The sequence below is a fragment of the Eulemur rufifrons genome, chromosome 9, assembly GCF_041146395.1.
Source record: "Eulemur rufifrons isolate Redbay chromosome 9, OSU_ERuf_1, whole genome shotgun sequence".
Taxonomy (NCBI): Eukaryota; Metazoa; Chordata; class Mammalia; order Primates; family Lemuridae; genus Eulemur; species Eulemur rufifrons.
In genome coordinates this window covers 37546536-37558992 of record NC_090991.1, presented here as the reverse complement: position 1 = coordinate 37558992, position 12457 = coordinate 37546536, and the positions used below count along the sequence as shown (strand labels likewise).

The 12457-nt window shown below is 41.4% G+C and overlaps 1 protein-coding gene across 1 annotated transcript; it reads left to right on the top strand.

Moving 5' to 3' along the window:
• Positions 1-4560: 4560 nt before the first annotated feature.
• On the top strand, positions 4561-12083 carry KRT28 (keratin 28). Its single transcript, XM_069482510.1, has 8 exons — positions 4561-5074; positions 5882-5964; positions 6538-6694; positions 7115-7276; positions 7357-7482; positions 10598-10815; positions 11374-11429; positions 11716-12083. Exons 1-8 carry the CDS (start codon positions 4625-4627, stop codon positions 11856-11858), a joined length of 1395 nt encoding a protein of 464 aa, XP_069338611.1. The 5' UTR covers positions 4561-4624; the 3' UTR covers positions 11859-12083.
• The last annotated feature ends 374 nt before the right edge of the window (positions 12084-12457 follow it).

Below are 12457 nucleotides of genomic sequence, written 5' to 3'. Positions count from 1 at the left end.
GTGAATTACTACAGCTGGCTTTGTAATCCTTTCCCCACACCCATTCTCACCCCCCTCCCATCCACTCTCCACACAGCAGCCAAAATGATCTTTCTGAAATCACCCCTCTGCTTAAACCTCTCAATAGCTTTCCTTTATACTTAGGATCAAATTCAAAATCCCCACCCTGGTCCAATAAGTCTCTTCTCGGGCATCCATTGCAGTCCTCTCTCCCTGCACACTCACCCCCTTTCAGCAATACTGTTCTTCTTTCAGTTCCTTGAAGACAACACACTCATCCCTCCTCGGGCTGCAAGAAAAAATTTTATTTATATTTTCTTCCCCTCCCAGAATGCCCCTCCACCCACCCCCTTGCCGGGCAATCTCTGTCCATCTTTTAGGTATCTGTTTAATGTCCTTCTTCAAGAGGATTGCCCCAATCTGAATCAGGTCCTTCCCTAATAGTTCCATGTTCCTCCCTTGCCTAATTTTTAACACAATTTATAATTTTATGGTTATTTGCTTAAGGCCCATCGCCCCAATAAACAGCAGGTTCCATAAGAGTTGAGAAGGCATCTATTTTCTTCCACTTAGGAATCACCTGCTACTAGCACAGTGCCTGGCACACAACAGGTGCTCATTAAATACTTCTCGAGTGAACAAATCAATGAATGAATGACACCTGATAGGCAGCATAGCTGTAACCAAAAGTTTCATTTTGCTATTAACTTGAAATTCTTAAAAGAATTTCGTAAGAAATATAGTTACACTTTTCATTGAAGAGAGATTTCTGCATTGTTTGAACTTCATTTCTCTACTGACCTTAAGGTAATTACATAGGCTGAAAGGACCACCGCACCGAGTCATGAAGCCCATGCCAGCCGAGTCTTATTCCCCCAGTTTCATGTTGCTAATCCTTGAACAGTTCTTCTCCTCAGTTTCCTTATCTTGAAAACAAGGAAAGCAAACCTCTCTCTTCCTGATTCCCAGCTTCACTGTCAGGTTCAAATGAGATAATATATAAGAAATCCCTTTGGAAGTTGTAAAGCACCATGTCGGTGTAAGACTATCATGTCTTTAGACTCGTCTCGCTCTGGAACTTCAAAAAGATAAATGTTGAAGTTGCTGCTTATCAGGGTTTAATCTGTTCCAGCTGAGGGCATGTGGTTCCCAGGCTGAAGATGTTCCACTCCCAGCAGGTGCGTAGCAACATCCATTTGAAGACAAGCCCTGCCCCCTGGTGGAAACAGCGAGGCAGGTGCACTCAGCCCCCTGGGCTCACCAGGGTCCTAATGATAGGTGCTGGCTGAAAAGGAGAATACACTTACAGAAGCATATGCTTTTTAAAGAAACAGCTTTTATTTTATTTTATCTTATTTCCTTTTATTTTTGCTGTTTTTATTTTTTTAATTGACAAATAAAAATTGTATATATTTATGGTATAGAACATGATGTTTTGAAATATATATACATTGTGGAATGGCTAAATCAAACTAACCTATATAGCACCTCACATACTTATTTTATTGTGTTGAGAACACTTAAAATCTACTCGCTTAGCAATTTCCAAGTAGGCAATACGTTATTGTTTTCTTTTTTGCTGTAAAATGTTCTTTTGGAAACACTTGTCTCATTACTATTTGGAGTTAAGTGTTAATCAGGCATTGAAGACATTTATAACCCTTTATATAGTTTAATATTCTAATTCCTTGTATTATCAATAATTCAGTTAAAAGAATAATTTTATAATTCATACACGTTAAGACTATGGATGGCAACAAATAAAGCAGATATTCATATTAGCATACATCACGGAGTGATCACTTATCCCTTAAGTATATTTATGATGCCAGAATCTCAAGGTCATCTTAAACACATGCCACATTTTCACCTGGCACAGGCCTCATGACTCTGAGCAAATTTTTTTAGCATTTCTGGGTCTTGGTTGCCTCACCTGCTAAATAAAGGGGCTGAAGTAGGTGATGTCTGAGGCTCTTTGCAGTTCCAAAAGTATCGGACAACTTTGCGTAGAAAATTCATTTAAAGGGAGGCCAATGCTGCCCACAGCACCAGCTGACCAGGCTTCAGGCTGCTTATGCCAACACTGCTCCAAGAGACCCGTGACTGTCCTGGTGGCAAAACATTATACCTGTCTTTCCCACCTGAACCTGAAACCACTCAAGTCCAACGAGGGTCCTCTGGCCCTCCTTTTCCCTGTCCTCCCCACCCTCTTCTCCCCACCCTCCTTGGCCATGGCCTCGAGGGGAGGCTTCTCCTTGCTTACCTCTCCTTCCCTTTCCGCCTGGCCTCCTGGGCCCCCACACTCGCACGCCACGCCAGCCAGTAACAACACAACAACACAACAACAGCACTGGCTGCCACTCATTGACAGTTTTCCATTTGCCGTGCACTGCGCTAAGCAGGATCTCATTTAATTTCTTAAAAAACTAATGAGGTGGAAACTCTTTTTATCCATATTTTGACAACTACCCAAACCTTTTCTGCAGGCATCTCTGCAAACGGGTTCAACTGTAATGATATTTTTAACAGCATTAACCACTCAACATACCTTTCCACTGAATTGTCCTGGCAACTTTTTCTCTCAGAAAGTTATCATTCATCCCGATCTCCATTCCCAGCTCTCTCCCCACCCCTTCATCCTCTCCCACACCTTTCCCTCTCCCACGTCCTCTCACGCCTCTCCCTCACCCTCCGTCCACCCTGCCACTCACGCTTCCACACACCTAAGCATACGACTCCAAAGCAGAGTCTTGTGTTCTCTAGAGCCCAATGTCACATACAGCGCGTACACACACTCCCCTGCCCCATCACCCAAGGCCTTTGGCACCTGGGCTGCAGTCCACTCCCCTCCCACCTCCTGCCATCACGAGACATGTCATACCTATACAGGTGACCCATTTAGCATCACGGTCTAATAGTTCCTGATCTCTCACTCCAATGGCTTTCAGGTCCAATCCACTTCTGACCTCTTATTGCAGGGACGGTCAGGTCCAGTCCCCATGCCTATTCTCTGGGCTTGGGCAACAGCTGGGGTTGTGCCTACTTTAAAATTCTAAACTCTGGTTTCTGCTATCCAACTTTAACCCATTTTCCTTCATCCTATCAATCTCCTACTCACCCTCTGCCCGCTCCATGATCTCATAAAGATGCCCAGTGACTCCATATCTTTTTCCTCAGTCTACCTGTCCCTCTGGATTGCCTTTCTTCTTCCCGTATTAACATATATGGTCAATCGCCTCAGGCATTTTCTCAAGAGCACCAGAAATTTCTTTGTCATTTTTTCCTTCTTCTGAACCTATCTTCAAATCCCAAAAGCCACATCAGTCTGATGATCATTCTCTCTATTCCTGCACCAGGATTCCCTCCAAATATACAGTTGAATGTTATTAAAAATGAGAGCTGGACCCTCAATGCTTCCTGAAAATCCCTGTACTCATTGCTAGTCAGGTATTTTCCCAGTTCCGTGTGCTTATGCTAAACATTCACACTTCCTATCAGTCATCTTCATCCGGGACATTCTACCAACCCTTCAAATCCAGGTTGGTTCAAATCTAAACTCAACTCTAAACTCCCCTCCTATATTCCCTATCTCAGTTAATATTATGAATTTACAGCACTTGAAACTAATTATCCGAGAGTCATCCCCAATTCTTTCTTCTCTTCCTTACTCTCCAATTCAATCCATTACCATATCCTCCCAACTCCATCTTCTCTCCATCCCCACTGCCTCATCCTCCCCACCCCCATGACCATTGTTCCAACCTTGTAATTGCCTTCTTGTTTCATTTCAACTGATCATGTTTCTCTCTGCTTTCTACTCAGGATACATTCCAAACTCTTTAGGCTAGCACAGGAGGCTAAACATGATCCAGCCCCTGTCTGGACCTGATAATAGGTTTCTCAGAGATCGTAATCGTATCTTTTTCACTTCTGCACTTATTTATAATAGCACCATGTCTTTCATTTTTGCATTTGGCATAGAGTACCAGACATAGTAGTCATTCTATTTCAAATAAAGGAATAAGTCATTCTTTGTGACATTGTCCAAGGCTGTAAATAGACATTATAGTCATGGTAAGAACAAAGAAGTTACCAAGAACATATTTTTTTAAAGAACACTTTTTCCCCCTCTGGTGGGATAAAATATATGTTTCTGTAGTTAATAGTTCTTTATATACCTCAGTAGTAATTGAGACCCTAACTGTACCTTAGGCTACCCTATCACAATCTTACTTAACTTAAAAAAAAAACTTGATAATACTCCATGCCAGGTAATGATGGTATATTCCTAGGGTCTAGATGAAAGCAAAGGATTACTCACTCAAAATTAGAAGTTAAAATAATGAACTTAATATAGAACAAACCCTATTATATTTAAGATAACAAATATCCTGAAGCAACAGCCAGAGATGTTAGACATTAATTATTTTTTTTAAATCACCCCATTATACATAATTTTAGGCTAATCTAAATGATGCCATTTTTCCTCTGGCATACATTAACTCAAATAGAAACACCCCAATAATTGTATATAAAAGCCAAAAGAAACTATCAGCGCACGATATTCTCTCCTCCTTTGACTTTACATCTACCCACAGACAAGGTGAACATTCCTCAGAACACCATGTCTCTCCGATTTCCTGGTGGATCCAGGCATAATTGCTTACGGGCTGGAACTGGATCTGTCAGACCACCCAATGGAGGCGCAGGCTTTGCAGGCAGCAATGTATGTGGCAGCTCTGTTGCTGGAAGTGGATTTTCCTGCACCTTGGGAGGGGGCTTGGGCGGTGTTCCCAGCGGGAGCCACGCCAGTGGTGCCCTTGGAAATGCCGCTTGTATTGGCTTTGTCGGAAGTGAAGGGGGACTCCTCTCTGGGAATGAGAAGGTGACCATGCAAAATCTTAATGACCGTTTGGCATCCTACCTGGATAATGTACGAGCTCTGGAGGAAGCAAATGCTGAATTAGAGAGAAAAATCAAGAGTTGGTATGAAAAATATGGACCTGGATCTTGCCGTGGACTGGATCATGACTATAGCAGATACCACCTAACAATCGAGGATCTTAAGAATAAGGTGAGAAATCACAAATTCGAAACTATTCAAAGTATTTAAAACAAAGAATTACCCAGCAAAAGACATAGAACTACAACAAGAAATGCTTCATGGCCGGGCGCGGTGGCTCACGCCTGTAATCCTAGCACTCTGGGAGGCCGAGGTGGGCGGATCGTTTGAGCTCAGGAGTTCGAGACCAGCCTGAGCAAGGGCGAGACCCCATCTCTACTAAAATAGAAAGACATTATATGGACAGCTAAAAAATATATATAGAAAAAAAAAAAATTAGCCGGGTATGGTGGTGCATGCCTGTAGTCCCAGCTACTCGGGAGGCTGAGACAGGAGGATCGCCTGAGCTCAGGAGTTTGAGGTTGCTGTGAGCTAGGCTGATGCCACAGCACTCACTCTAGCCTGGGCAACAGAGTGAGACTCTGTCTCAAAAAAAAAAAAAAGAAATGCTTCATGACTGTTAATTGCAACTTATATTGTACTTATTTTTTATTTATTTTGATACATAGGTCTTCCTATTACTCAAAAGTAGTCACTTTGATTCATGAATTTCAATGTAGTCAAAATGTTGTTGGTTCCATTGTTTATTTTGAAATATATTCATAGAGAAGAAAGCAGTGTATTCTAAAAGTCATATGAGCATATGAGAATAGATAAAACCATATCTTTAACTTTTAAAAATTAAATTTTAGACATTTTATTACATAAGGAAGTAAGACTTGTATGCAAAAACTTAATTGCGTAACATTTCTTATTTCCTGAAATAATAAATTATAAAAGCAAATTTATTGTTGTGTTCTCCCTTTTGATTTCTCCTAGCTCATCTCTTCCACTACTGCCAATGCTAACGTCATTCTCCAGATTGATAACGCCAGACTGGCTGCTGATGATTTTCGGCTAAAGTAAGTGATAGAAAATAAATCATGCTCTAGAAAAAGCTTCCTGTTTATTTAACTTGTTAAATAAAATTTCAATTTCATCTCAAGTGGAATAAACTATAACCTGAAAGATTAAAGCATGCAAGGGGTTTATGTTATACTACCACAATCAAGTATACTCACAATTTATACCGATTTATTACATTCACGGGACAAAATATCAATGTACTTCTATGCCTGCCTAGAATACTGCTAAGCACAAAGTGGATGTTCAGTCACTATTCATTGACTAAATAAACTATTTAGTTCATTAACTAAAGAAAAAATTAAGAAAAATATTAACTAAGAAAAAATTCTAAAATGGTATATTTTTATTTAATCGACATAGGCTATTGGAATTTGTGTGGCTAAATAATTGCCAATTATCCTGCACAGAGTTAAGTAAGGTGACGAGGGAGGGGTTTCTCAGTATGCTTTTATACGATTTAGAATCCTAATTCAATTTCTAATTTTCAGTTTAAAGCAATTGAGGTTTTATTTTTCTGTTTCTTGAGATAGTCTTAACTTGCACTGAAATGCATTTAAATGTCCCCCAAGGTATGAAAATGAGCTTGCCCTTCACCAAAATGTAGAGGCGGACATCAACGGATTACGGCGAGTCCTGGATGAGCTGACTCTCTGCAGGACCGACCAGGAGCTGCAGTACGAATCCCTCAGCGAGGAGATGACCTATCTCAAGAAGAACCATGAAGAGGTAGGGGGCGCTCTACCTCTAGTCAAGTCAAATTGATGGGAGTAGAGTAGTGGGAAAAAGATGAAAACCCCATGCAGGCCAGCATTTTAGTTTTTTCCATGCTCCAAATTGACTACATTTGACATTTATGTAGTCAATAATTAAGTGTTGAATAACTCTCCCGTTTTTATACCCCTTCTCATTTAAAAATGAGAGGCTGTGACTGTTTTTTGCAGTGGTGGTGATTATTTAATTAAAACAAATAACTAACTCAATAGATGATTGGCATGAATATAGATGAAATAAGTCAATTTAAAAAATTTTGTGCCATAAATTATATACCCGACCACAAACTCTGAGACATAAAGACCTATGAAAATTCTTCTCCGACTGGGTGTGAACATACATCACCCCTAAAACCACACTCGTGTTTCCTTCCAGGAAATGAAGGCTCTGCAGTGCGCGGCCGGCGGCAACGTGAACGTGGAGATGAACGCGGCCCCCGGCGTGGACCTCACCGTCCTGCTGAACAACATGCGAGCTGAGTACGAGGCCCTCGCGGAGCAGAACCGCAGGGATGCGGAGGCCTGGTTCAACGAAAAGGTGAGGTCAGCCCCGCTGGCCCTGCCCGCGCCACTGTGGAAGATACAGACTTGTTTTACCCTTTGTGCCCTGCCTTCCAGAGCGCCACCCTGCAGCAGCAGATCTCCGACGACGCTGGCGCGGCCACCTCTGCCAGGAACGAGCTGACCGAGATGAAGCGCACCCTGCAGACCCTGGAGATCGAGCTGCAGTCCCTCCTGGCAACGGTAGGTGACAGTGTCGATCAGACTGGACTGGGTGATTCTGGAGCACCTAAGAGAAACCCCTTTTTTCTCCCCTATTATACCTTTGTCTGCAAGTACTTGACAGAGAGAACTAAGAGGAAAGGAAAAACAGACTCAGAGACGCTCAGAAAGAGAGCATGTTCTTCCTCCTTGACATCACTGAGGACTTCTTTCCTGGCCAGGACTCAGTGCTCAGGTCATGAAAGTAAACAGCTTTTCACATAGATCCTTTCTTAGGGTAGCTCATCTCAGCCCCACAGAACAAACAGTGGCAGTATTGCTCCACCTGAAAATGAAATGACATGCGTACAGTCATGTGGCCACACAGGGCAGAGCTAGCATCACACCGGCATCTCCTAATATTGATGAAGACATACTGAAAGCCACACTGTGCTTCCCACCAAGCAGAGGAAAAGAGGGTGCACACCTGAATTCCATGTGGGCACTGTCAGCCTCCCCATCCCCATAGTGTCCAGGGCGGAGGTCCCATCCCAGAGGACACACCCCTAGAGCCAGACATTCAGCCACACGGACAAATACTAGCAGCACCTGAATTACTTCAAATGTTAGCATGGACTTTAACCCAGGACTGAAACTGGCTTCCCTTCTGGGGTGTGAGCTGGAAGTACCCAAAAGGCTTGATTTTAAGAATCCTGGTACACACGTGGCCTAAGGATGCCCTGTCCTTACAAGAGGTTCTGTGCTCCCTGAGGACACCAGGTTGTAACACGAAAAAAAGAGAAGCTATCACACCAATGAGTGCAGTGAGACAAAAAGGAAAAGAGGACTTAAAACAATAAGGTTCTTTTGAATTAGCCACCCTGAAAAAGTGCAGTGCTTTCTTACTATATAGTATTTAGCTGGGAGACTCATTTTTATACTGACCAACCCCAAACTTACCCAGCCTGTGCCTCTTCCCCTCACCCTCATCAATTCTGCTAGTTGGTCCTGGAGACCCCCTGCCACAGTGGGTCCCTGGAACCCTCCTCTCTTCCCCATTTCTCTTTTTCCCTGTACTAGATCCCTGAGGCCCCGTTCCTGCTGCAGTAGCAGTGTGAGAGAATCCTCCCTCTATTTCTGAGTTGTGTTGAAGGACCTAAGTTTCAAGTTCCCAGATCAGCACTTTAAGCCTTTTCACATGGAAGCAGTGATTACATAAAATAGTTAGATTCTGTGCAGCCAGTAGTACTATAGTTTGGGCTCATGAGATAATCCACACCCCAAAAAAAGCCCATTTAGCATACAACATAACTGAGTTATAGAATAATGGTGGCATAGAACCCAGCTTCCATACTGGAGATTCTTTTGTCTTAAGATGAATTCTAAGCTCAATTTCCTATGGTTAGCACACAAGTCATTTTTAAGTTGGGAGTTGTCTAAATATATAAATGTTCACATGTTTGATTCCTGTGGTACACAAACCTCGAAGTTCATCCTATTCTCCATCCTCAGGGACAAGCCAAACTTTACAGGGGAAGCCTGTGAAACAGAGGTGCTGTCCCCTCTGACTTTCGAGAGTATTAGCAATCTTATAAAGGACGGGGACTCCCGAGGAGCTCACAGTACGGGTTGGAGAAAGAATTCTCACACCAGGAGTAGAATAGTTTTAGGAGAGAAAATTTAATTTACTTTTTCAAGAAAGAAAGAAAGAGAGAGAGAGAAGGAAAATGGCGCAGCAAGAAGGAAGGTGGGTAGCTGTGTTGTGAGTTTCCTCTTCAAAGGGGCAATTGTGTGCTGTGAGTTTATTTCTCTTATTTTCTGTTTGATAGTTTATTTTCCTCTGTGAGGTAGGTTATTAGAAAGGCCACATTTCGCCTATGAGGATACATTCTCAGGGAAATTAAAGTTTTCAGCTGCCAAGCACACACCTCACTGGTATCTTGCTACCTATGTCCTCACCCTCCCCATCTCCATCCTGATCACCTTCCACTCAGATGCTCCTAGACAGCCCAGCACCCTCCACGTAACGCATGGCCAGCCCCAAGACAGTGGTTCTAAGTCAGTCTTAGTCAGGTTTTCAGCCCCATTAGACCCAGCGTCTGCCTGTTGTACTGATTATTTTATAACTCTCTCCTTGCAATCCTAGAATGAAATTGATAGGTAATATATTTAGCAATACACAAAATTATTCTTAAAAAGTATAATATAGTAACTGCAATAAAAGGGAAAATATAAAGAAAGTATTTTAAAATCAAATGCATTTACTATATAAGTATTTGGGCCCAATCACCCTATAAAATGTAACGAAAGAGATCATAGCTTGCATCTTCATTTAATAAATCTTTCATTTTCAACAATGTCAGATCAGGAGTCGCTCCATACAAGAAAGGGGAAATGAAAGAGTGGAGGCGGGGTGGACACTGGTAACAGCTAACATCAGGTGAAGTAGTAACTGCCAAGACATATTTATATATAATAGGGGAAAAGAGGGCAATTACCTTAATTGAAGTTGGGTCATGTGCCAAGACAAGTTATAGACTGTGGAAGTAGAAGAGAGGAAGTATAATATTCATGAGAGTAGTGTAGAAATAATGACCTGTGCTGTGTTATGAGATAGACCGCTTGTCTCGAAATCCCACCCCCGTTAAGTCAGTCATTCAGTCTCAAGTGCTTTAATCGAGAACAGAAAATCAAGAATGGATTCGAAAAAGAAAAGGCAGCACAAAAGGCCCCAAAAGTGTCAGAGCAGAGGTGTGGGCATGACGGCAGAGTAACACTGAAAGCAACAAGCAACCTAAAAATAAATATGTAATTTCAAAATAGAAGTTTTCTCATTTCTGTTTCTTATTGTGTTACCCCAGAGAAGTGCTTTAACATAGAGATTAGTCAGAACAGGAAGTATAATGTAAATATCATGAATGTCCAGAACAGTCAAGAGTCTTGTGGGAAAGGGTCATTTATCCCATGTCAAGTCATCCAGCATGCCTGGTCCCCACCCAGTAAATGCCAGCCTCCTCCGCTTCCCATTGCATTGTGACGAGCCCCACAAATTTCTAAAACTTGCCTGGGGAGCAGTGCTGCGGGTGCTGAGAAACACTGGTCTACATAGTCCTCAGAGTGGTTTCACCCCTTGCCGTGGCTTTTTTGATGTCCTCAGAAACAGTCCCTGGAGTGCTCCTTGACGGAGACCGAGAGCAACTACTGCGCGCAGCTCGCGCAGATCCAGGCGCAGATCGGGGCCCTGGAGGAGCAGCTGCACCAGGTCAGAACCGAGACCGAGGGCCAGAAACTCGAGTACGAGCAGCTCCTCGACATCAAGGTCCACCTGGAAAAAGAGATCGAGACCTACTGCCGCCTGATAGATGGTGATGGCAAGTAAGTAAAGCCATTTTAAAATCCATTTTTTATGTCTTTTAAACTACAACCATACACTGCCTGTTACCCTTCCATATATTCAAGCCTTGTTTTTTCATTCCCATCTCTTGCCTCTGGAGTCCTGTCTCCCTTATTTTGTACATCACAGTGTCCTTCTCCTCTGCCTTGGATATTTGTTGTCCATGTTAATCACTGTGGATATAAGATTCTCCCCACCCCTACCTCCATTTATTCAGTTCATTCTTCCTAATATCACTGCTGCCCTGAGATAAACGTATTCCGTACAAATAAATACATGTATGCATTTGTATGCATGTCCTTTTAAATTCTTGGCTTTAAAAAAAATCAAATGGAAGCAAGTTTTGTTTATATCCTCTCTTTAGACAACATTCCATTACTTTCAGCTCCTGCACACAAAAATCTTAAGAGTTTCCTTTGTAGAAAACTAAGATCTGTTTTGGGTATACAAACTTCACTTGAGTTCATTGATTCAATGACTATTTCTCAAGTGATAGTAAACAGAAATATAAAATAATAAACTATTTTTTCTTTTTACAGTTCATGTTCCAAATCAAAGAGCTTTGGGTCAGGAAGCTTAGGGAATTCATCTAAAGGTAAAAAAAAATCTATTTCTATTTTTATTGCAGCAAATGCTTTTATAATACATTAATGGCAGTCATACACCATGGCAACAGTCAATGTTGAAGTAATTTTAACTAAAGTTCTCTGAACTGCAAGTATTATTTTGAGTGGATGAAACTATCCCAACCTATTATTATAAATCTATACTTACTCTCTCACCAAAAATGTGCATAATGTATTATATTACAACCAGCAATGGAATTGTTTGTCATGTAATTTTTTAGTATGAATATATGTATTCACATGTTTTATTTCTAGATTTATCCAAGACCACACTGGTAAAGACGGTGGTTGAAGAGATAGATCAACGTGGTAAAGTTATTTCATCGAGGGTTCACTCCATTGAAGAAAAGACATCTAAAGTGACCAACAGCAAGACAGAACAAAGGGTTCCTTTCTAGTTGTCATTTTAGAGAAAAGAATAATTTGGGAAAGGATCCTACACAAGTATATTACTCTAATCAACATGGAGAATAAAAACACTTTCTACTTTTAAAGTTACTTAGCAAAAATGCTAGTTTTCTTAGTTAAATTTTACAGGATGTTGGGTGTTTGTTTTCAGGTGAATAAAGTTGATGTGCACTCATTTTCATTCACTGATGACTAATAAATAATTGTGATTTATTTTTTTTCTGTGTCTAATTCATAAGGAGACATTTATGGAATATATTTGAATTTCCCTTCACTCTAGTTTTAAATAATCATCAATACTACCACATGGCATTTTAATATTAAACATTTACCAGGCATAATCTTTAAATCCTACCATGTCTACATGGCAAATAATCAGGAAAAGTTCAGAAATTCTCCTGTGAGTGAAAAGTCCCACCACTAGATGGCACATTCCTGATATGTCACCAAGAGCCTACTTCAAACTCTCCTAGGGATCGGGACTCTTCGAGATACACCATTCCATATGAAATAGGATAATCTCTGGAAAGATCCACAGCAATAAGCTTCATGTTAATGACTTTTCTTCCAGAGCAGAGGTCAAAAGTTT

Bases quoted from the DNA above. Each gene is read 5' to 3' on its own strand.
- KRT28 (XM_069482510.1), top strand. From the start codon at position 4,625: ATGTCTCTCCGATTTCCTGGTGGATCCAGGCATAATTGCTTACGGGCT. The intron at 7,483-10,597 runs GTAGGTGACAGT...TGATGTCCTCAG, and splicing joins TGCAGTCCCTCCTGGCAACG to AAACAGTCCCTGGAGTGCTC. The intron at 11,430-11,715 runs GTAAAAAAAAAT...TTTTATTTCTAG, and splicing joins CTTAGGGAATTCATCTAAAG to ATTTATCCAAGACCACACTG.